The sequence below is a fragment of the Lethenteron reissneri genome, chromosome 31 (genome assembly GCF_015708825.2).
Source record: "Lethenteron reissneri isolate LAM-NWPU_2019-01 chromosome 31, ASM1570882v1, whole genome shotgun sequence".
Taxonomy (NCBI): Eukaryota; Metazoa; Chordata; class Hyperoartia; order Petromyzontiformes; family Petromyzontidae; genus Lethenteron; species Lethenteron reissneri.
This window is the reverse complement of record NC_083809.1, coordinates 4113236-4138784: the sequence shown is the minus strand read 5'-3', so window position 1 is coordinate 4138784 and position 25549 is coordinate 4113236. Positions and strand designations below refer to the sequence as shown.

General features: G+C 45.3%; 1 protein-coding gene across 3 annotated transcripts in view; it reads right to left on the bottom strand.

Moving 5' to 3' along the window:
* The window catches only part of LOC133349684 (double-stranded RNA-specific editase 1-like), a 150867-nt gene that overhangs the window by 20934 nt on the left and 104384 nt on the right, over positions 1-25549 (bottom strand). For all 3 annotated transcript variants that reach the window (XM_061563332.1, XM_061563331.1, XM_061563333.1), the window contains exons 5-7: positions 20713-20881; positions 3326-3477; positions 154-325 (exon numbers count right to left, since the gene is read on the bottom strand). In XM_061563332.1, coding sequence (XP_061419316.1) covers positions 154-325; positions 3326-3477; positions 20713-20881 — 493 coding nt within the window. The remainder of the gene's footprint in view (positions 1-153; positions 326-3325; positions 3478-20712; positions 20882-25549) is intronic.

The following is a 25549-nucleotide window of genomic DNA, read 5'->3' as shown; positions in this document are numbered from 1 at the left end:
CGCACACACACATGCAATCGTAACACTTCTCCCCATGTGTACACCCACCCAATCGCGCACACAACCACCCGCACGCACAACAATTCACGAGCCCACCGGGACACCTGCCCCCCCCACCCCGCCCCCCCCCACCCCAGGCCCGCGTGCCCTTGCCTCGCGATCTTGTCGCTGCAGGACATGGTGAGGAGGCGTTCCCCCTGCAGCACGCCGTCCCACGTCTGGATGGCGTTGCATGAGCGCACGGGGATGGTGCCCTCCCCGGACTCGATCTTCGTCCGCAGTTGTCCCCGCGCTTTCCGGTTCGGGTGCTTGTCGCCGCGTTCCACTGAGCGCACAAAGACACCACCCCACGCCCCCCCACATGGCCTGTTGGAGCAAGTCCTGTCTTACGAGCGCCAATTGTGGCTGGAGCTTCGTACGCCAGTGCAGTGTGCCCACCAAAAGATCCCCCGTGTAGCCTTAACAAACTGTTGGGGCAAGTGCTGTTAGTGGAGACCTATGAAGGCACGGCACAAGAGGGAGTGGGTGGCCGGTACCACGCCCGGCTGCCTTCGTCTCCCCAGTGACGATGTTTACACACTACACCAGGTACTCATTTGAGGCCGAGTCTACCTAGGGGAGGCCCAGGACCGGTTCAGATAATCGTCACTAGTGTTGGCGGTGAGCGGGAATTGAACTCAGTTCACCGGGTTCATTGCGCAGCACCCTAACCGCTACACCACCGCTCACCACTGGCTGGAGCTTCGCACGCGCCAGTGTGGTGTCGCCACCACTACCATCATCACACCCAGCCGCTGCTGTCTCCCCAGTGTAGACATTTACACAGCGCGTCAAGTTCACACTTTAAGACCGAATCAACCGAGCAATGACCAAGATTGGTTCACATATCGCTCTGCACCTAGATTAGCCGTGGCCAGGAATCAAACTCTGGTTGTTACGTTCGCAGCGCAGTGCTCAAAGCACTCCGCCGCCTCTCCGCTTAGGCACGCGTGCGTACGTACACATGGACGCACGTGCACACAACCACACACACGCAGGAGAACGCATGGTGGGCAAGTGGATCACACTCGGTCGCCTGTGCACTGTGGAAAAGTTTGACAAAGTGGGGCTCAATATTTATCCCATTCCTTAGCAGACCCGAGGCAGCTTATTTACTAAACACACGTACTGCATATGTTACGGGAATTTTAACACAGACCCCCTTCTAGATGTTGTGCCAAACTCAAGGAAGAAAGGCGAGATACTGCCCATTATAGCATCACCAGTGCCATGTCACGTTGGCGAATAACCCAGCAAAAATTACCATGAGCGTTGCATTTGCTGCCTTTTACACTGGCCCATTTTGCAACAAGATTGGGCGCTAGCTTTCGCTGCATGAAGAGCATTTTGCAATGTGTCCATCTCCTATAACAGGGCCACTCAATTATATTTCTGGTGGGCCACGTGACGTCAAGCGGTGTCACGTGCACAGGCGCTCTGACGTCGCGTCATAACGTCTGTACATGTGACCACTTATCTGTACCTCTTGTCTCCAGGGCTCTCATCTCGAGCTCTTGTAGATCTCAATATCATCCCACTCATCTTCATCACGCGTCTAAAGCGCTCTCATTTCCACCCATGGTTTATCTCACTTTAATCTCGCAAATATTAATCTTTTGCCTCCGGGTCTCTCATCTCTCTTTTTTTTTTCATCTCGCTTTCAAATCATTAATCTGTATTTCTCTCCGTCCGGGTGGGCCGCAATTCCGCGTGGGGCCGGATGTGACCAGCGGGTCGGCAGTTGAAGACCCTGGCGTTTCGCATACAAACGATGACCCACAGAGCTCCACTGAAGCTGGTTGTTGTAATCACCAGCGAAACGTCGTACTCGAATTGTAAATGTTGTGGGTTTACTCTCCAATACACCGGTGTGCTGCAGTAGTAACCAATTGGCATGTTTTGTTTACGTGGTAAACCTCACTAGGTGGCAGGTTTAATGACATTCATATTAACGCGATCTAACCCCAAAAAACCCACTTTATTATGCAAAATTTAATTAAAATTCCATTTAAAAATCATTTAGCGATCATTAAACTAATTTCACAAGAGGACCTGCGTTTAATCTCAGGCGGAAGTCTGGGATTTGTATCGAGCATCTCAGCGGTGCTGCGTCGATGCTGACGCAGGCAAAGGGACCGGTCCTCAGAGCCGCCCCTGCCGGCTGACTAAGCGGTTTTTAAAGGCATTCTAGAGGCAATGAGAACTGCTATTGTGTCAAGCAATTGACCTTCCACCACAGTCGGAGAGAAATTTTCTTTCGAGCACAATCTACAGAATTATTGAGTGTTTTTTTTAGTTTGTCAGACGTCACCCACGCCGATGTAATTTCATTGACCAATCGGAAATGATTTAGTGTAATGTTTGGAAAGAAAAACTCCAAACAAATCAAACGTTGCATTAAACGGCTTCCAAAAAAATGGTCTAAGCGACCTCCCTAACGCACTCACAATAAAATGGTCTTGAGTTCTCATTTTGCGTTTTCACCGAGCTAAATCAATTCAATTTCTATTGTACTTTTCGAAAGGCACAGGCCATCCAGCACCCATGAGGTTGACAGGGCGAGGAGGTCAAACGCTTCGTAATTACGGGACTTGAGTGTGCACATGTACGCACATTGTGTGAATGCAAGGGTAAACCCTGGGCCTCATGAAACAAGAGCCCATTCTTTTTGCAGAGAGAGGGAGGAAGTCATGGCTTATCTCCCATGTTTCCTGTGTCACTAATCCCCGTCTGTGTCTCCTTACCCCATGTCTACTTGGTCTCCCTTGCCTCTGCGTATCACCCCTCCACCCCACGACCTCTATCTCCTTACCTTCCATGTCATTTGTGGCGAGATGTTAACTCCCTCGTCTGGTATGCAGGAGGTTGTGGGTTTGATCCCGACCCTGCCGCCTGAAAATTTGGAGTTTGCGTGTTGTCCCTGTGGTCGCGTGGATTTTTTTTCCATATCCTCCATATTTAGAAACACGCGTCGAAGAGTATATTTGGCTGCTACAAATTTCCACGTGATAAGCCACTTCGTTGAGCTATCATTTGTGGCCAGGTCGCTTGTGAAAAATAGCTATGTAGCTCAGTGAACATTACCTGGTAAAATTAAAAGTTTATTTTAATTTAGTATTCTACGCTCAATGTCTCCACACCCTTTACGGCTTCACCACCACCCTCTGTTTCCTTTGCTAGAGTCCTCTCATTACAATCCCCGGTGCCCAATTACCCCCTGTACCCCCTCGCAACTGTGTTTCTCACACCCGTCGTCGTCTCCTTGACCCCCTGCGCTTCCGCTTACCCTCCATGCTGGCCTCGTGCGGAGAGAAGATGCGTGCGTCCCCGCACGGCGACGTGCTGATGTACAAGTGAAACTGGATGTGCGGCTTCAGCTGGTATCCGCCGCCTCCCTCCCGCTCGCAGAAAATGCAGCCGTCCTCGGCGTCGCCTTCGCTGCAAGCGACACGGGCAGCCGCGGGGCACAAAGCGCGCGCGCCGACGATGATCATCGACGAATCTACTCCCCCCCTCTCCTCTTGGCTTGCGTCCCCAAGGACAATCGACTGACCGAGAACAGAAGGACACGACAAGTGCCGCGTTTCCACGCTGACCATTTGGAAAACGCAGACGCAAGCCGTGCTGGGACATTCCAGGAGCGGCCCAGCATGGCCCCATTGTTTAAAGAGTCACCGATAGTTCTGTAGCCTCTGTGCCTGAAGGTAGCGATTTCATTATTAGTTAATTTAATTTCGAGAGGCGTAGCGCCGCTGTTTTTAAAGACATTGTACTCACCGCAGAGAACTACAGCGACACGACCACACTCGATGATAGCTAGCGGCAAACTGTTCCACACGCCCTCCCGCACTGTCTTTTACTTCCGATTCCACTCCGATGACGTACGCGAAGTTAAACCGACGACGTACACGTACATCATCGGAATGGGAAAGGGTTAACATCTCATTACATGAAGGGATCAAGCCATTTTTTGTGAGTAAAAGCAAATCATTGTTTGCACGGGTCTACCTGACCTGCCCACTGAACAATGTAGAGTGCGCCAGGGCTGCATCTTCAGATTCAGAAACGCAACACAATATCCAGCATACAAATTTCGATTTAAAGCTTTCGTGACTGCAGGGATTCATATTCTTGGTTCTTTCGGTAAAGTCACGTAGAAGGGAAATAATCAAATAATAAAAATATTAAACAATAAAATTCTCACGACGTTTCGATTGCAACACAAGAAATCATCATCAGGTGTGAAAATAACAGCAAGAAATTTAGAAAAAAGCGTCGTGAGAATTGTATTATTTTATTTGTATTATTTCCCTTCTACGTGACTTTACCGAAAGAACCAAGAATATGAATCTTGCATACACTTCACGCAATGGTCTTCAAATGTGTGTCCTGGTAACTACAAATTTCACAACACGACCCGCCTATACTGTACAGCATTACTTTGAAGCCAGTATTTGGGCCTCTGGTGTGTAATTAATATTGTATTGTGAGGAACAATGTTGGAAAATATTGCATATTTGAAGTAGAAAGATAACTGTGATGTAAAGATGCATTATCATCTAAAGGTAAGTACACACTCATTATGTTCCCTTTCAAAATATGTATTGCAGATATTAATTTAAATTCAGACTTTAATTAAGTCACGCAAATACAATTCTGCAACTGCACATAAATCAGGATTCAACATCAAAATATTAAATACTTGGCAGGAGTTAAAGATGGACTCTTCCATCTGACCAACTGCCAAATCGCTGTCCGTGGTGCTGACGTTAAAAAAAAACGCCACTTTTTTCAAATTTTCTTGCTGTGGATTTTACACCTGATGATGATTGCTTATGTTGCAGTCGAAACGTCGTGAGAATTTTATAGTTTTATATTAGCATTATTTTAATATTTCCATTCTACGTGACTTTACCAAAAGAACCAATAATATGAATCCCTGCAGTCACGAAAGCTTTAAATCAAGATTCTTGTACCGTTTTGACCTGTCCCTTCTGGAGTATTATTCCACCGTCTGCCCGTGTCATCCCACACATGCTGAACGCCGCGTATGCTGCGTTTCCTTGCCGACCCTGGCGCGCGCCAAGCGTCAAGCGCCTCCTATCTCACACCTTAACTCTGGACCTCATTACCCACCCGCGTCTTTCCACCAGATTACAATTTGGCTTTTTATTTTTTTAAAGTATAATTTCAAAAACACCTAACGCACTGATGTCTACCGATGCTGACGGTGACCTTTCGTCGTAACTTTTTTTAAAATAAAAAGTGAAGTATTTTTGTTTGCCTGAAGGTCATTTAGCACAAGAAATTTATTTTAAGTATCAGAAAAAGCAAAGACCCAACCACCAGATTGCAGAGTACAGATTTCAGTTATAGTTGTTTTGAAGTATTTCCTTTTCAGCCTAGACATGCGCAATAGTTTCTGTGGGATTAATTTCGATTCTGAACTTGGAGGGCATGAGGATCACTTAGGCAGGCTTAAGCAACGCGAGTCATCAAATTAATACGATCACAGAGTTTGGCAGTCGTGATATTTGGAATGGGGTATTCGCCAAGACCCAGAAGTTGAGAAGCAGCACTAATTCTTCATTAACATAAATATTAAAATCGCTACGAAGACGTGGACTGAGGACTGGCTTTCAGGCTGTACGACCATTTGGGGAAAGATGTGTGATATTATCAGAATCTTTATAACAACTGAAGGAATCCGATGAGCTATGAAGCTCTTTTTGGTAGATGTCCAGTAGGGGCAGGTCAGAACATTACAACAACCGATAAAAAAACACGATAGGTGTGCATAGCATAGGAAATGTAAATAAATCACTTAAAAAGATACAAATAATACTTGACAATTTTTTTCATACATGGGAACACGGGCAGGTTCAAGCTATATCATTGTGACTGTTAAGAAAGGTAAGTGGACTTGGACAAGACACACTTCTAGAAGGCATAATGGCCGGTGATGCAAGAACGATGAAGGGGTGACGGTCACGGGAGGGAACGTGCACCGAGAGGCAGTCGAACAACGGAGATGGAGCGCTGAAATTCGCTCGTGTGCAGAAGGTGGGGGGGGGGGGGGGGGACTTCGATGGATTAATACTCAGCAGGACGGTGAGAGATGGCGATGGCTTGGGGAGGGTCATTATCCAGCTGTGGATTGATTACGGTCGATAGCGATGACGACTTAGACACAGACTTAGATTCGTAGATTAAAAGAAACATAATTGAGCGCGTTCAACTGTCAACCTCCCTCCTGCAACAAACAGGGACACAACATAAACGCTCGCTGCTGTTCCATTCGGCTTTGCGGTGACATCGCAATTAAAGATATTAACCTCACTTGACGGGCTGACGTGCCAGCTTGTTGCGACGCGCAGTCCGTGCGAGTCTGGGCTCTTTGCAGAAACAGTGAAAACGCCGACTCTTTCGGCAGATGTTCTATACCCGTCGCCTAATTTCCCAAACACGCGCCTTGTTGAAAACTGCTGCGCTACATTCTTGATTCCTGCTGCAGGCTCAGGCACCGCAGATTAAAATAACGACACTCCCGCGTTGGGGGTCAGCATGCACACTCGGGGATTAAAACACAGTTGCCAAGGGGCCAATTTAATGGTCGAAATCCCCACAGCGAATACGAGAAACCATTTGGCTCAGGCACCCGGTGTCGATTAGCGCACAGCGTGAGTTCACACCTAAATTATTGTAATTTTAAACAAGCTACTGCAACGATTAATTGTTGGAGGGTTTTTGTTCTTTTGCACGAAATTACATTTCACGTGAACTGTGTATACATATACGCAGAGCCCTTTTATGAATCCACTGCTATGAGGACCTCCAGTTATGTGACCATACTTCACCTGGCTGGTGTTGAAGATGAATGACACGCAGACAAATGGTTTGTTATGTCCATTTCTCCAACCCCCCCCCCCCCTACGACCGGGTTGTAATTATGCTATTTAGTAGGCTTGTAATGGTTTATCAATTCGTAAATGAAATCGATTATTATGTTTACAATACACACATTGATCTGCCATCAGAAGAATTCATTATTTACAATGTGTGCCAATTAACGTCAAACATATACGCTCATGGAGTGCTTAAGAAAGCACACATTAGAAATAACAAAACAATACAAATGAGACAGAACAAGTCATCGACTCAACTGAATGGCAAACACACGAGTCAGGAGCGACTCATCGCATGTGTCCCGGTTGCGAGTCAGCAGTACTTTGAAAGCTCATGCTGTTGTACGACTTCACGATTTAAACCAATATTTATATTCTTGGTTCTTTCGGTAAAGTCACGTAGAAGGGAAATAATAAAATTATAAAAATAAAACAATAAAATTCTTACGACGTTTCGATTGCAACACGAGCAATCATTATCAGGTGTGAAAACCACAATAAATATTTGTTAGACTGTAGCCTGGTGTTTAAGATGGTGATCGTATTGGCAGTCTATGATGTAGAGTGTAGCAATGGTTATTAAACTGAGTGAGCGTTCTGGCAGTCTGTAATGTAGACTTTAGCCTGGTTTTAACCTGAATAAAATCAAAACAAAAACCTTGACGTTTCGATCGGAACACAAGCGGTCATCATCAGGAAAAAGGGGGGTTTAGCCTCTAAAGGCAAACTGTTTTGCAACCCTACTGGCCTACTGGCTATCAACAAAGATTCGTTCATGAAGCCATCCATATCTACAGACACAGACACAATTTCAACCGAGAAGATGGTTATAAACTCAGCAATCATTGGAAAGATGTCAACCACTTTGGGTCATGACTTGATTTGTGTTTTCTTGTCAACCTCCACCGTCAGCAGTGTGGGTGTGTGGAGCGAGGTGCAATGATTGCCTGGAGGCCCTTTTAGTGGAAACCCACTAACTGCCGAGTTGTTTCTACATTAACATTAGCTGCCCCGCCCATGCAGCTGACACACTTGGGCTACGCCCATCTCTAAACCTTTATAAACAGTTTGCCTTTAGAGGATAACCCCCCTTTTTCCTGACGACGACCGCTCGTGTTGCGATCGAAACGTCATGGTTGTTGTTTTTATTTGATATTTATTTTATTCAGGTTAGAACCAGGCTACAGTCTACATTATAGACTGCCAGTACGCTCACTACGATTTAGAACCAGGCTACAGTCTACATTAGTTTTTATTATTATTTTTTATTTTATTTTATATTGACTTTCTTTTTTTTTATCTACGCGACTTTACCGAAAGAACCAAATAATATTAATTCCTGCAGTCACGGAAGTTTTAAGTCAAAATTTGGGTGATTTATTTACCTTTCTTGTACTTTGCACTGCTATCATGTTTTGTACTGTTTGTTGTTGTAATGTTCTTACCCGCCCCGACTGGACATGTGTGAAAAATAACTTTATAGCTCATTGGATCCCTGCAGTATAAATGCACATTCTGATTCAGATTTTGCATCCACATTTATAAACACGCTTTTAGAATATTTGCCTGTTATACATTTGAACCTTATGGGGGTACCCCAGGGTACATAATGTCCATGATGCAGTCATTAAATCCTTTATATTAAGTTCGCTTGCTTGCTTGCGTGCTTGCGTGCTTGCGACCGTGCAAATATTTCGGTCGTTTTTTAACCCACTTCCCGTGATCCAATCGAGCTGACATTTTGCACACAGACTCGTTGTGCGTGACAATTAATTTTCGTGAAAAAAAATTCCAAAATTTCAAACTGTTTAGGGATTTTTTTTAAAATATTTAATTACCAATTGCTTAACGCTGGCAGACAATCATCTGACCCATAGGTGGCAGCCATCTCAAGCCAGAGGACGAGAGGACTCTAGCCGCCATGCATATAAAGGATTTATAGTGAAAAACTTTGTTTTTACGGGTTATACTCATTTTTAGTCTGTCGATGGTCGGCGATGCGGCAATCGACTCATCTAGACGAGCTGTACACTACGATGCACCGCCACGGTGCGTACGAGTGTTCAGGGTTTCAGCGCAATCGTGCTCGCTGCGTTTCGACATTGCGGAGTAGCGCCGATTTCGGATTGATTGGTACCCCAGTCGCGAAGTGAAGTACACCCCTGGAAAAAATAGTGTCCCAGAAATAAAACATTTAATTACCTCGTATTATTTGGTACCCCGGGGTACTGCCCTAAGGACAATTTCTACATAAGCCACTTCGTTGAGCAATCATTTGTGAGAGCCAGGTTGTTTCTGAGAATGAGCTATATTGCTCAGTGGGCCTTACCTGGTAAAAAAAATATATAGTTTCATTTTATAGTTTAGTTTAGCTGCCACTTGAACGAAAGGAACCAGCATCCCTGAAACCAAGTTTCCCCTACAAACTGCCACCCATTATGATCAAATGACATTGAATAACACCAAGATACCGTCTAACGCTGGCAGCTCACAAATTGAACTGAAATAAAATGTACACACAACGGCTTTGGCAATTCCGCGAAAATCTAAAACACAAAGTATTGTCATGAAATTTTTACCGGCGACTGTGCTTCGGGGAAGAGGAGATGGGAGTGTTATTACATTGCATGAATAATACTCCTGCTGTTATCTTGGCTCATCAGTTTGCTGACATGGTTAATCCTCCGCTGTTCAAACTCATCCCTCCCCAGCTCGGAGGAAGGACATGGCATCATCTCACATTCTGCGTTTGTAGGCGGCTGCTCATGCTGGCATGCAGTTAAAATATCACCGGTGCGGCACAGGGTAGGGAGATAAGGCCTTTTCTTTCCATACACGAAAAAAACATTATTTAGTGAAGAGCCTGGGAGTTAAATGTCAAACTAAGGCGCCATAATGAGACAAAAAAAAGCATAGGGGCTGTGCAACTCGCAATGCCGGGTTGATATTTACGACAATTCATGCCTGTGAGGAGGCACAGAGCGGCATTATGTTTTCGTCTTCACGCACGCATAACGATCCTTTTGTTGTCCACTTGCTGGGGTAATAAACCCCCATGCTAAACTACACAAAGTTCACCTTCACCGAGCAATCATACACACAGAAACATTTTTTTTCTCCGACGGTGTGCGCCGGAGGGGAGGCCCTCCTGGACACTGAAAATTTTCCGAGACAAATTTCTTTTCCCCCCTTTAAATGTTGCGTTACGTTGCTATTCTTATTATGCTGGTTTAGCCGCAAAAGCCTCGCCGTGTCTCCAGGCTCGTTTTCAGGAGGGTCCTGCCAAGTTTTCGCAGCACGGGGCGACGTAGCTGCTGCTTGCTGCAGTGCGTAATCCCAACTGAATAATTTGCAGGTAATTTTTCATCGTTGGGATGTCTGGCCAATACGAGTAACACTGTGTGTGTGTTTAGCTACGAGAGGAGAACGTGGAGGAAACCCATGCAAGCAGAAGGGGAGAATATACAAATGAATAATGAAATGGTTTATTTACAGTCAAGCATTGCAGGAATTTAAATTCTTGGCAAGAGGTAAGTGGCTCGGAGAGCTAATGAGCATGTTGAAGCGCGTGAGTTATCGCCGTTGAGATGCTGGACATCCACCAGAGATACAATTTGGTTCTCCTGTGCAATGAGTTTATGGTCCCAGTCTGATTACTAATTACTGTAGATAAAATATGCAAATTTCTCCTAATTCTCACATCAACTATTCACAAATTCAGCCCATTCACAATCTGTTTCAGCGTACACGTTATTGATTTAATAAAATATAAAACGTTTATTGTTCAAAGATTAGTATTTTGCTGCCTTGTATTTTACAATTGCATGTTATATTTGGTAATAAATATTAAATACACCGTAAGCGGGTTGAGAGTTTATCAATTTCTCCCTATGCCTGCATTTGTGCTTATGCGTTTTCCCTAATCACACAAGACAATTTTTTTTGATTACTATGCCTGTTTTACATAGGAAAACTTCACTGATTGAGTCTCATGATTCTCTTTCAAGAGGGTCCTGACAGGCTTTTTGCACGAGGGGACAACGATCGCTATGCACGTTTCAACTGAGCAATTTTCGGGCGTCATTTTACCTTGGGCGTTGGCACACAATGGCCTACTCTTGCGAATGACGTCAGGGGGTGTGTAATGTCTGCTGCAAAGCAGACGGCGAAGAGTATTTCTTTGGTTAATAATACACCCAAAGTAATAACCAGGGTGGCCACTAGATTCAAACTGTGAACCTCTGCAACAAGCATGAATGCGCTACCGGTCGAGCCATAATTCAACCATGCTCACAGCAGGAGTATCATCCTGTTTTTCCTCCGTGTCAATTTTTGTAAAACACGAGCACACTACCGATCCCGTACCTCCAAACCCCCACACCTGCGATGAGCACAGTTGGCTACGTATGGTGCAAAATAAGTTTAGCATAAGTACGTACAAAGACGATAGGTTTTCTTACAAATCTATTTTCAATTTAATTCAGCTTTGCTCTTCTCCAGATTCTCATTTAGAGGAATAAAGCTACGAAAGTAGAAGAGGCTGTGATAGAAGGGAGATGTGTGGAGCATCAGGAAGGGCAGGTGACCAAGACAGTGAATTAGCAGTGATGAGACTGCATGAGAGGTCCTTGAAATAGATGCCAAATGTGCACCAAGAGAAAGATCTAAAGCCAGATGGTGAGATGTCGTAATAGCAGACCCTGGAGGTCAGGTGTCAACTGTGCCACAGACGAGGGATCTGGCAAAGGGAAGGAAGTAATGGTGAGGTGTGACAGTATGAACGGTTCTAGCCGTGATGACCTATTTAACTTGACCTCTGCACTGCTATTGAGAAAACAACCGAGAGAATGCAGTAACAGGGCTGTCAAGAGTGTCAATCAAAATAATTGTTAAGTCAATGCTGGGAGATGCCCCAAATTTGACATGTGGCTCAGCTGTCATTGGAAAGTTTCTGAAAGGAAAACGCAATGCTTCTCTGCTCCTAGACGCCAACAGCAAAACAACTTGAATATAATTGCTGAAAGAAAAAAGCAGACGGAAAAAACGATTTTTTTTAAAGTTCCTGCCAAAAAAATTAAAGCGGATGACTCAATCATCCGTGCCTGACAGACGGCTGAATGAGATGCGGGCACATTGGCAGACTTAGATGGCACGTTCGCAAGCGATGGGAGGTCCACTGTGGGTGAACAGGCTTACACTCCCAAACTCATTGCAAATGACACGTCTGCTAGGAGAGCCAAATTTGTACGCAAACGGCGGTGCAATCGCAGGAACACGTTGCAAGCTTCCAGCGCTGTGATGCGTCCTCTGTGATGCTATCTCTCCCTGTTGCTCTATCGCTGCTACCGCTGCCTCATCGCAAACCTTTGGAATGACAAAGTCTTCTCCTTCTCTTGTGTCGTTATTTATTTATGCCATCCTTCTTGTTTACCCATATACTAGCTTAAAGGATTCCACCTTCGAGAAGTCTTACAATACTGGTTATTCCCAATGAATATAATAAAAATAAACATCTCTCTTTGGAATCCCACTGGGATGCTGTGTTAATTAGTGATGAGCTTATTATTTTTTGATAATTGTTGCTTACATTTGTGATACATATCTTGCTTCATGTGCGGTGCACGTTGGTTAGCACACTCTACGAAGAGCCCGGCGATAAGAACTTCATTATCAGTGGCTAGGGACATCTGGACCAGTGCTGCACCGCCCACCTCATTGAGAACCGGCACTGACCAGCATGGTGAAGTATGGTCGAAACAACCCCCGCGGCTAAATGGCGTGAAGAGGCTTTCATTCGGCAGGACACTGACAAAAGGACGGTAAATTATTATCATTATTCTTACGCGTCAAGACCTACGCACGTATTAAGACGCTACGCAAGTCCTGAGAGTGAACGTAATTGTGTGGCAGACCCTCCGTGAGCGCTCCATGAAGACACGCGCCCGTAGCAGAGTAACGTGCACTTGCGATGAAAATAATTCCACCTTCTCAGCCCCAATCGATCACCGCCTCCTGTGATTCGACGTGGCACGCCCTGCCTCCACACGTGCCACGAAGGCAGACACTGAAACTTGCGACAAATCGCTGGCGTGGAGAGAAAACCTCGCTGCGAGGTTTATCGATGACGCAATAAAATTCGGCCGCCGGGTTGCCATCCGAGGCTGCCAAAAAATGGGGGCGCGAGTCGGTGAGGCTTGCCCAGCTGAAAGCAAGACTCAAATGTTGTGGCCAGTTGAGCTGAACGGGTTGACAACATTAAATAAGCAAAATATAGCCTTTGGGCTCCCGTGGAGAATGAAGGAACTCAACAGACATGATGCCTAATTATGCATCTAATCTCATGTGCAATCATCAACTCCCCCCCGCCCCCGCCCCTGTTCACTTATTTTTTAATTGCTACTTACGCCGAATACATTTTTGTGGAGGTACATTACGGTGGAAAAATTAGAAATTTATGAAAATCGTCCTCAAGTTTCCGTTGTGTGCGGTTGGGCGAAAGGACGTGAAAATATTTGATAATGCACAAAGCCCCGTGCCAATAAATCTGCAGCTATCCATTTGGCAGTAATGCAACCCATAAATTTAGGCCCATTAAGTCACGATCATTTCTTTTCTCAACTCGAACGAAATTCTGCTGCTTCGTCCAATAACAGCGATGCATAAATTACGTGACAATTTCAACACCGTTTGTTTTTTAGCTTGCTTGTGCCTTCCTAATGTCCTTGAATTAAAATGGACAATATATATATATTTTTTTACTCCAATACATTTTCATTCAAAGATGATTTACTGCAGGGTATATTTTTAGTTCGGAAAGCAATGCTTATGTAAAACTACTGCATGCACCACAGGCAAGGCAGTATATGTCTGAAGCAACCTTTACTGATTGACAATGTACCTAATTTTCAAGTCTGACAGTTTTAAAAATGGCCAACTAATTAATTTTTCACACTCACCTGACTCACAGCGTCATTGTCTCATTTTAAGATTTTATTTTACACTAGAGGGAAGTAAACGGCGTTGCCCGGGGGAAAAATATTTTTCAAAACTTCTCTTAAGAACATAACACATACATACACAAATACTAAGCTATTGTGAAAGCCCGGCGGGCCGATTGTCTGTACATTTGTCCGTCAACAAAATTATAAGAGGCTTGCAGAAGTCCAAAAAGTTTAAGAAAGTGGGGGGTAAATAGTTGATCTGAAAGGTTTCCAAAAATTGTCGACCCCCACGTAGGCCTACATACAATAAAGTACTGTACTATCTAGTGACTTTATAGTAGTATCTGACTCTACAGTAGTATCTATTGACTCTATAGTATTATCGAACAACTATAGTAGTATCTGCTGACTGTAGTTGTATCTACTGACTGTACAGTAGTATCTACTGAGCCCAGTAGTAGCTACTGACTGTAGTAGTATCTACCGACTCTATAGTAATAACTCTATAGTAGTAACTACTAACTCCATAGTAGTATCCGCTGACTAAAGTAGTTACTAACTCTATAACAGTATCTACTGACTCTATAGTAGTATCTGCTGACTCTATAGTCGTTACTACTGACTCTGCAGCACTATATACTGACTGTAGTGGAATCTACCGACTGCCGTATTATCTACTGACGACAGTAGTATCTATACTCTTTGGTTCTTTCGGTTAAAGTTACGTAGGTAGAAATAAAATAAATCACGACGTTTCGATCGCAACACAAGCAATCCTCATCAGATGGAACACCCACAGCAATAAAATGCTGAGGTAGGCGGGAGAGCTGCCGTGGCAAGAGGTTATACAGTGATCCCTCGTTTATCGCGGTTAATGGGGACCGGAACCCCTCGCGATAGGTGAAAATCCGCGAAGTAGGATTGGCCCCCTAGGAATTTCCGTATATGTGTGTGTAGGTACCAGAATGTTTAAAATATGTATATTTATACTTTATATATATATTTTACTTAAATCGATTTAATTATAAAACCTTAATATTATACATTCACTCTCTCTCTCTCTCATACGATACGTATTATGGTGTTCTACACTCACCAATGACAGTAGTATCTTGAGACTTGACTCCAGTAATGACGACGACAACGACGATGACAATGACGATGATGACAGACCTGTGCAGTTCGATGAATGTGATGATGAATGATGATGATGATGGTGTTACTGCACAGGTATAATGAGGCCTTTAAATCAGTTCGAAAAATCCGCGATGCACTGAGGATTGAACCGCGAAGTGGCGAGGGATTACTGTATAGGTAAGAGGGGGGGAGGAGCAAGGGGGGAGAGAAAGAGGGGGGGGGGGGAAGTGGGCGGGGCTAGAAGTGGGAAGCTGAGTGTGGACACGGGGGGGAACAGGAAAAGTGCTAGTAGACCGGAGGAGCAAGGGGGGAGAGACTGTAGCAGAGGTGGGACAAAGTCATTGTTATGCAAGTCCAAGTCGAGTTGCAAGTCTTTGTACATTTTGCCGAGTCGAGTCTGAAGTCATCAAATTCATGACTCGAGTCTGACTCGAGTCCAAGTCACATGACTCGAGTCCACACCTCTGGACTGTAGTAGTATCAACTGACTCAATAGTAGTATCTGCCGACTCTATAGTCATATCAAAAAACTCTATAGTAGAAATACTGACGCTACACTAGGTATCTAATGACTATAGTAGTATCTACGGAATCTATAGTCGTATCTACTGACCGTAGTGGTATCTACTGACTGTAGTGGTATATACTGACTGCAGTAGTATCTACTGACTGTAGCAGTATTTACTGACCGCAGTAGTATCTACTGACTCTATAGTAGTAACTACTAACTCTACAGTAGTAAATATTGACTCTAAAGTAGTATCAACTGACCATAGTAGTAAATATTAACTTTATAATGTCTGCTGACTATAGCAGTATCTGCTGATTATAGCAGTATCTACTGACTATAGTAATATCTACCGACTTTAGTAGTAACTACTGACTAAAGCAGTATCAACTGAATCTATAGTAGTATCTATTAACTCTATAGTAGTATCTATCGACGATAGTCGTAACTACTAATGCTACAGTAGTATCTGCGGACTCTATAGCAGTATCAGTTTACTCTATAGCAGTATCTGCTTACTCAAGAGAGTGCCGTGGTGAGGCCTAGTCCCGTGCAGAGCCCCCGGTCTCCCAAAGATTGCCCAGTTGGCCAAGGTGGCACCTTGGCAGGTTGGGGCTGGGCTGCTACACCCCCCACCCACCTTCCGCTCTACAATAGCAGTAACTACAAACTCTACAGTAGTATCTACCTACTCTACAGTGGTATCTACCTACTCTATAGTCGTATATAGCGACTCTATAATACTAACTTAACAGAGTGCCGTGGTGAGGCCTAGTCCCGTGCAGAGCCCCCGGCCTTGCCTAGCTTGCCCAGCCGGCAGAGCTAGTACCTTTGGCCACCATCCCCCCGCACTACAGTAGTAGTATCTACGGACTATAGTAGTAGTATCTACGGACTCTATAGTAGTAACTGCGGGTGGGGGGGGGGGGGAGAAGAGGACAAGACACATTTGGATTTTGAACGCGAATTTCCCCCCCACCGAGTCAGTTCTCGCGCATGTGCATATGCGTACTTTGGCGCCACCCTCTGCTTATAAAAGGAACTGCTTATAATAGTAATACATTGTTAATTTAACTACTTTACATTTGTCTGATGGGAAAAAGAAATATCGATTTGTCGGTCGGGGGCTTTTTGTGTCGTACGTGTGTAGTTTGTTGAAATGTAAACCCAGCAGTTTGTGAGTTAAATGGGTCACAAGGTGTGTCCACACACACACAGACAAAAAATGTCATTTATAGGTAAGATATTGCATGTTGAACTTTTTTCAGTGTATGTAGAATACCGTGCTAATAGGTGTGGGGGAAGGACACCTAAACACAAAAAAGTTATTCTAAATAAATGAGTATTCAATCTAAATTATTTAAAGGCAATAGCTCCAGTGGCTTCCTAATATCGGAAGAGTGTTCCACACGACTGCAAGAGGGCATCTGAAAGCGCGCGATGCAGAGGTCGCAACCGGGTACCCGATACCCGTACCCTACCCGATACCCGGCTACCCGTACCCGGCCGGCCGGGTACGGGTACCCGTTTGCGACCCTGGTGCAACCGGGTACGGGTAAGGAATCAAAACCCGTTTGCGACCTCTGGCGCGACGTAGTGACCGTCTTTGTAAAGCACATAATGAAAGCACCTCGGCATACTTACCACCCAACCCCTTCACATCACAACCACTCACCCGCCTCCCATCAATACACAACCCACACCTCTCTCCACTTCTCCCCAGCAAGACACTCCACTCAACACCCACCTCACCCTCCATATCACCCATAAAAAACAAATTCATAAAAATATTTTTTTTTTAGAAAGCAATTTGCACTGAAATATGTTTCAAAACAATCCTAACAAGTAAAGAGATAGATGGTTTGATTCTAATCGGGGACATATTGCATGCACGACACTCGTAAAATGTAAACTAGGTCGTAGCCTGCACACCATTCATAAACCCTAAAACAAGTGGCAGTAGCATTGCCAAACATATAAAACACACAGCATTGTGACATACACATAATGACATACATTTTTTGTCAAGTTCCAGCTCTGAGAATTAAGAAAGAAATAAATAATCATTCCGGTTTGACTGGCACACGACGGATTCCTTGACGAGCAGAATGCGGCTCCTTGTGAAGTTAACCCATTCTTTCCCGTTCCGAGACACCTGCAAGTTGCAGGGTGGGTGTCCCGTTCACCTCTGAATCTAGAGAGGCGTAGAGCCGTTGTTTTACAGGTAGGAACAACAGGTTCCACACTGCCCACCAGGGATTATTTGTCTGTCTGTTGTACATATGGGAAGGGTGGGGGGTGGGAGGGGTGGGGCTGGGTGGGGAGGGGCTGGGTGGGGAGGGAGGGGCTGGGTGGGGAGGGGCTGGGTGGGGAAGGTGGGGCTGGGTGGGGAGGAGAGGGTGGGGAGGGTGGGGCTGGGTGGGGCTGGGTGGGGAGGGGCTGGCTGAGTGGGGGGTGGGAGGGGTGGGGCTGGGTGGGGAGGGGCTGGGTGGGGAGGGGCTGGTCACCCCGTGGTGCCCTTATAAAACTCAATGTTTAACCAACACACTACACTATACACGACACGATACCCTACACTTATACAGGTAGGAACAACAGGTTCCACACTGCCCACCAGGATTTATTTTTCTGTCTGCCTTGCACGAATGCACTGTCCAACCAAGTTCCTACCTGCCCACTCCGAAGGAACGTGTTTAAAGACATTGCACTCACCACAGAGAATAGTAGCGTCGCGACCGCACTCTACCATAGCTGGCGCCCACACGCCCTCCCGCGTGGCCTTGTGGGAGCCTCGGTACCGATAGTTATTTTACTTTAGTACTCTTTGGTTCTTTCGGTGAAGTCACGTAGGTATAAAAAATAAAATAAATTTAATCACATTTCGGGCACAACACAAGCGTCCGTCATCATTATTTTACTGTAGTATTTCTTTAGTTTATTTTCTTCTGATAATGTGCAGGTACATCATCGGAATGGCAAAAGGTTAAAAGGACATGTGGAGAGAACTCAGAAGTAGCTCTCAATAGTAAAGAAGGCAATCCTCTGTGAGAGTTCCAAATGGACATATCTGCATCTTGGGACATGATGCCATTATAAGCACAATTGATAAATAATTGTGTGCGTGTGAGTTTGTGAGACCAGGAAGATGAGCATTAAAACATGAATAAACTAATCAAGCGGCAATCCCTGAAAAGATCTGTACGGCATGCAAGATAAAATGGTCAAACGTCACAAGCCAGAGGGATATGATGTATTATGCACTTTGCAAATATCATGTGCAAATGCAGACTTTAAAAACAGCTCATGTCGGATTATCTGCAGTTGTCTGCCTTCTGCTGAGAAACCACATGCAAACCTTGCAAAAATATCGTGTTAATGCGGTGAGCCGCAGCAAACTCAGAGGGGTCTGCAAATAATTGTCTGACGTGCATACTCGATTTGAATGTCATTGATGTAACCAGGTAAGGCCCACTGAGATTTGCACAGGATAAAATGTGGAGCTTTTATAGTAGATATTAGATATGATTATGCATGCATATGACCATATCACCCAGAATGCACTCAGTCCCATTAGACCTTGGAAGCTAGGCAGTGTTGAACCTGGATAGTGCTTGGATGGGTGACCAGCATGCATAAAACTGGTGTCGCAGGTGTTGTACAGCAAAACCCACAGTTCTGTACCAACCTCACTGACACAAACACGCACTGACCAGCGTGGTGAAGTATGGTCAAAGAACCCTCACTGCCTGCAATGAATGGGGAGGCTTCTCATCGAGCAATTAAATGACAACTAGGCTGCATGTGCACAATGTATGTCACGTAACCTGTGACACTCACACACAACCACCTACTTACAATCTGGTGACCAGTGGACCCACACCAACTATGAGTGGCCTCCACATGCACAACACTCGAGCAAGAGAAGGTCGTTGGAGGGCAGCAGTGCTGTCTAGACGGTGACACTGACACCCACACTCCATTTGCAGGAGCCCATTAATGCGTGAGAGTAATTATTTGATGAGACCTGGATAGTAGTGAAACTCGGGAAAAGAGCTCGGTTTCTTAATTTGCGAGCGTGGCGGGTGAAACCAGAAAAACAAAATATTAACAAATCATCCAATCCTGAAGATGGATGGGGGAGGAGGGGGTGACTCGTTACATGCCGCCTTCTGCACAATACCAGTGGGAAGACTTTGATCATTTCCTGCATAAATAACTCAAACGGCACAAATCAAACTGCTGACTCTGTGTTGTATGGATCAGTGATGAACGCGACTCTCAACGAGGCTACAACGTTTTGATAAATTGCTGCCATGCTGCACAACCTGAAGAAGCGCTGATTTATCCTTCCAGGGAGAAGTGCTCACCACCGTAGGAAGGTGGAATTCACACAATTGGCTTAGGCTAACCAATTGAGATAATCTTCTTGTTTCTTTCGGTAAAGTCACGTAGAAGGGAAGTAATAAAATAATAAAAATAAAACATAATAAAACAATTCTCACGACGTTTCGGCTACAACGCAAGCAGCCGTCTTCAGGTGAAGACGGCTTCTTCACCTGAAGACGGCTGCTTGCGTTGTAGCCGAAACGTCGTGAGAATTGTTTTATTATGTTTTATTTTTATTATTTTATTACTTCCCTTCTACGTGACTTTACCGAAAGAAACAAGAAGATGAATCCCTGCAGTCACGAAAGCTTTAAATCAATTGAGATAAGGCATCACACATTTTTGACCCTGGCGTATTCTGACTGTTCTCTTCCAGAGATTCAACCTCCTTTTGCCTATATTCCTCACCACGAACATACCATTCTACATGATCACTTTCATTATTAAGCTTCTTTACCTAGGAAAGCCTGAGGCTCAGGACTCTCTTTCAGGAGGGTCCTGCCAAGTTTTCGAAGCAGGTGGGCAACGATTGCCGAGTGTATTCCAACCGAGTAATCCAACACACACTTTGACACTACCAACAAACCCACACACATGCCAACAGCTATGAACACACCCTTCGGCATGTTCTCAACCCACCAGTCCACAAACTCGTGCCTCGAACTAAACTCTTGCACACGCGCTCTTAACCAGCGAGAGCAGCCTGACACACGCACGCGTGCGGGCCCCTTCACCACAACCAGCCCACCCGTCACGCACGCCCACATCACAGCAACCCCCGCCTCGCTCGCCTCACCCGGCGAGCATCTCGAGTTGCGAGTAGAGGAAGCGCAGAAGGCAGCGACGCGACACGATCTCGGCGTGGCAGTCGTTGAGGGCCAGTCCGCGGTCACTCATGTACTCGCCGTTGATGCACTTGGTGCCCGTCGAAACTGAGATCACACGTGCGTCCTTCACATCCGGGCCTGCACACACAAGCGGACGAGCGCGCGCGCACATACATGCAAGCAACATGCACGCGCACACACATGGGAGGATATGCACACATATAAGCACAGGCACGCATGCATACACACACGCTGCATACACGAACACGCACGCATGCGCACATACAGGAGAGGAAACAAACACATGGAAGCAAGCACACACATACATACAGGCATACACAAACAAACATGTGTGCATGTGTGTGTGCGCACACAGACAGATACAAGGGTATACAAACATATCCCCCTCGTGTGCATTGCGGGTGGGCAAAAGAGAAGGGAGAGGTGCAGACAAGAAACACACAGACACACACACAGACGTAGTCACTGAACGTCAAAGAGGAAAACGCACATTACACCACTGCAATGGAATTAAAGGCGGCGAGGAGCGGCAGCGGTGTGACAAAATTAATTTTAAAGTGCCAAAGACGCTGTGTCTTTAAGCAGTTTTTATCAATCCGACAAACGCACCGCACTGTTCACTTAACACGGCCTTCACACGGGGAACTGCTTCTAAAAGGTAATTACGATCCACCGGCATGACACCCTTGATTTTCTACCCTTTCTTTAAAGACTCTATGGAGATCAGATGCCATTAATTAACCAGCGAACTGCTCTTTTTGAAAACCAAATGTTTTGATGTTTGGGGGGGAAAAAAAAAGTCTAAATAAACTCATGAACACTCACATATATGCCACACAGCGAGCGCATCGTGCCTAAATTAATTCCTGTAGAACAAGACGTCAACTTGACGTCTGCTAAATTTCACATTGCACTACCTTGCAATTTTTGCTAAGCTAGGGGGAAAGCACCATAAGCAAAATAAAACATGTTTGAATATTGATATGGCCCCGGCATGGAACATAAGCATATGTAATGTAAAACACGCTATATATTTCGATTTAAAGCTTTCGTGACTGCAGGGATTCATCTTCTTGGTTCTTTCGGTAAAGTCTACGTGACTTTACCGAAAGAACCAAGAAGATGACACGCTATATAATTGCATGGGAGGCTAAGGAAAGCAATGTCAACATTCAGAATGAAAGTGTTGAAAGATGTAATGAGGAAGTAGGGGCTGGATGCAATGGGTGGGATGTGTGCAGGATCAAGAGGACAGGGTGGAAGACAGGGTGGCGCTCATGTAGACAATCCAGGTTGTGTGCCTGCTGTACGACGGCTAATGGATCTGGCAGAAGGAAGGAAGTGATGGTGAGCCGTTGGTTGTATTTTCAACAGCACCGCCCACAACGACCCCCTTGAATTCAAGTCTGGCATTTCCGTTGAACCACAGCGAGCAAAGCAGCGATACATAACGCACTCAATAAGCTCCGGTCTCGCCAGGGTGCCATCTATCACCATCAATCAATGACGAGCAGCGATGGCTTTTAATCATTGATGAATGCGCAGGCGGTACGCCGGCATACCAAGGGGCGAGCTTCATTTCACATTCAGAGTGACGCGCCTTCCAGCTGGTGAGTAAGGGAAGCTCGAATCAATCCGTCTGCATCGCGGCGGTACTTACAGCATGATGTGCGCTGAGACAACTCCTTTCGTTGCTGGGGCACGAAGCTATGATGTTTTCTCCCCCACATGCAATTCGTCAATGTTTTCCTCACCACCCTGCCCCAAAACCCCACTAACCCTTGCCCGCTCGTAGTCCATGGGGCCACCACCGAGCGCTCGTCTTGGAACGTGTGACAACGCGTCAACGGCGCGCCCAAGAGCAACCAACAGCAATATGTTACACGATTAAACGGCTTCGTTCGCTTTCCATCGGCTTCAGTGTCACACTCCGCGCTAGGCGGAATAATTATTTCACTGATGATGGGGATGGTATGTTTTGCACGTGTTCACGAAACTTAAATGCAGAACTTAAGGCTGACCTTTAAAACATTGAGTCCACATTGAAAAATGATGGGGGGGGGGGGGTTTCTCAGATTTATATAGCTTTCAGCATAGCCTTTATGAGTATTTGTGTCAAATGTCAGCTTTCTAGCCTTTCTACGACATCAACAGATGTTATATCCATCACTCACGATGTCACGACGTGTTAGCTGTTGCTCTATCACGTGTGTGTTTATCGTATTTTATATTGCTGCTGGGCATCACAGCAAAGAGGATAGATATGCACTCCCTTAAAGATCACGTAAAGATAAGTATCTGTAGGTGAGCAAAAATGAAGACTGGGGCCTGGTGGGGTGGATGTGGCCATGCACACCTGTCTCCCCATTGCTAATGTTCACAGAACCACACCAGGTAGTGTATGTATGTTGAACTTCTTTCGCCCCGTACTTAGCCAACCATGTTAATCGGATTCAGAGGTGCGGGATCGGTAGTGTACTCGTGTTTGACAAAACTTTACACAGGTGAGGCCGAGGCCAATTCCTATTCCTGTTGAGCATCGTGGTCAGGATTTCAACCTGGATCACCAGCATTGCAGAAGTGCATTTATCACTATGGGATATCTTATCACACACTGTCAAGCATCTTTCCTCTTTTGGCTGCCACTCGGTTATTCGTCTCGACCACTGGCGAGTAAGACAAGCCCACCATGGTGGCGAGATTTTAAATACCTCGCCAGGTATACAGCAGGTTGTGGGTTCGATCCCAATTCTGACACCTATATATTTGGAATTTGGATATTCTCCCTGTGGTCGCATGATTTTTCTCGGGGTCCTCCGATTTTTCCCTTCACATTTAGAATCAACGTGCATGTCAAGTATTTGGCTGCTATAAATTTCCACGTGACAAGCCACTTCGTTGAGCTATCATTTGTGGCCACGGCGCTTCTGAAAGAGAGCTAAATAGCTCGGTGGGCCTTACCTGGTATAAATAAAAAGTTTAGTTTATAGTTTTAATAGTTTCTACCCTTCTTGCCCGGCCCCAGACCACTTCCTATTTTCAACATGACGTCTCTAACCTGCATTTTTTCTCCGATCCACGCATTTATCTTTCTCTCTCTCAGCATAATTCCTCACGTATACTTCTCCACGCTTCTTTGTACCCATTTAAGGCTTTGCGCCATTTTGTCAGTGCTCACACTTCAGATCCATATGTCACGGCAGTTAATATGCACCGACTGAAGTACAGTCATACGTGAAGTCTATTAACGCAGAGGTCGTGAATCTTAAAGATGAGCGCCGTGATCAAAACCCTCCATGGTAAGCTTGGCAGCCAATAACTCCGGAAAAAGTCTCGACAAGAGGTATGCCCAGAATCTGCCTAACACCAGCAAGTTTACCAGTACTGCATTCTAGCCAAATCTGTCAGGCGGTGTTCAGAAACCTACCGTTGGTCTTCGTGACGCGCCAAGCGGGCAAAATTTCTGTCCAGATTCTGCAGCGTAAAGTCAACTTAAAACCTTGCGCGTCACCTGACAGAGTCACATTATATATCCTACACGTCAGTTTTGCGTGAGCGTTGTTCAGCAACGGCACACATATATGTATGTGTGCAGAGCCTGCATCTACTTACAGTAGTTTTTGTGTGTATGAAAAGGCTTTTGCAACAAGGAAATAAAATAATGAAGACCGATTAATCTTTTGTCACGAGGCAAAAAATAAAGCTTGTTATGATTAGCGTCTGATATATTCCACCGGAATGAAAAATAATGACATTTAAGTCTAGCATTATATTCAATTCCCTTTGACTTTTAGTTTTCAAAGAAACCGTATAAATACACTCGCATTTACATCTATATGTCTATCCCAATTACAAAGAATCCTGTAACGTATTAAATTTAGAATGCTAGACAAAATGCAGGCCGCTCATGGCCAAAGTCTTTCTCTTCGACAACCAAACAAGACACACAAGCGCAGCTCTTTGTTGAATGTTAAAAAGGAGGGGATAACATTTGTTCATGCAGAAAGATTAATCGAGTTGCTACGGACGCACAGTCACCCGATCCCCGACTTGCATAACATCTGCAGCAACATTTTTGTTTTCCACAATGCAAATCGCGTTCGAAATGCGCAACTATTATATTTTTGGACCTCATCCGTTGTTCATAAAACAAAAAAAAAGGACCTTGAAATATATCCCTTGAAACTTCTTTTAAAATATTAAATGGAGGACGTCGGTGCAGGCAGAACCACGTATTGTAAGTGACAGGTCCTGCTTAGTGCGATATTTCACTGTAATGAATGAGCTACATGCATCGCCAACACTATAAAAGACAAACAGGGCCAAATTACAGACTTGCTTTTTACGACCGCCACCTATCGTTTCACAGCTGCCGCAGTTGTCAATTCTTTACACCTGACCAAGAGGCCCTGCGTGCAAGAGTGAAACGGCAAGCGTCAATAATTCAATTTCCCCCTACATTTTACGGGAGGACGGCCGTAAGTGAAACCAGCCTTACCATGGCCGCTCTTTGATTGAGCGTCACTTGCCCCGCATTTACCTCCGCAAAAATGACGTCACCGGAGGGCAATGCGCATGGTGGTGGTGGTGGTGGCGGTGCTTGCAAAAGCCCGGCAGCCGCTGACTGCGCAAATAAGTCGAGCGGAGCGCACGTTCGTAAATAAATCATTATTCGGAGCCGAGCCCCAGGAGTAATGACCCTCTGATTACTCGCGACGTTAACGGTTCGGCGGGGCCAATCGGCACGTAACCCGTTCTTGCCGAGACTGCCGTTAGCCCGTCGAC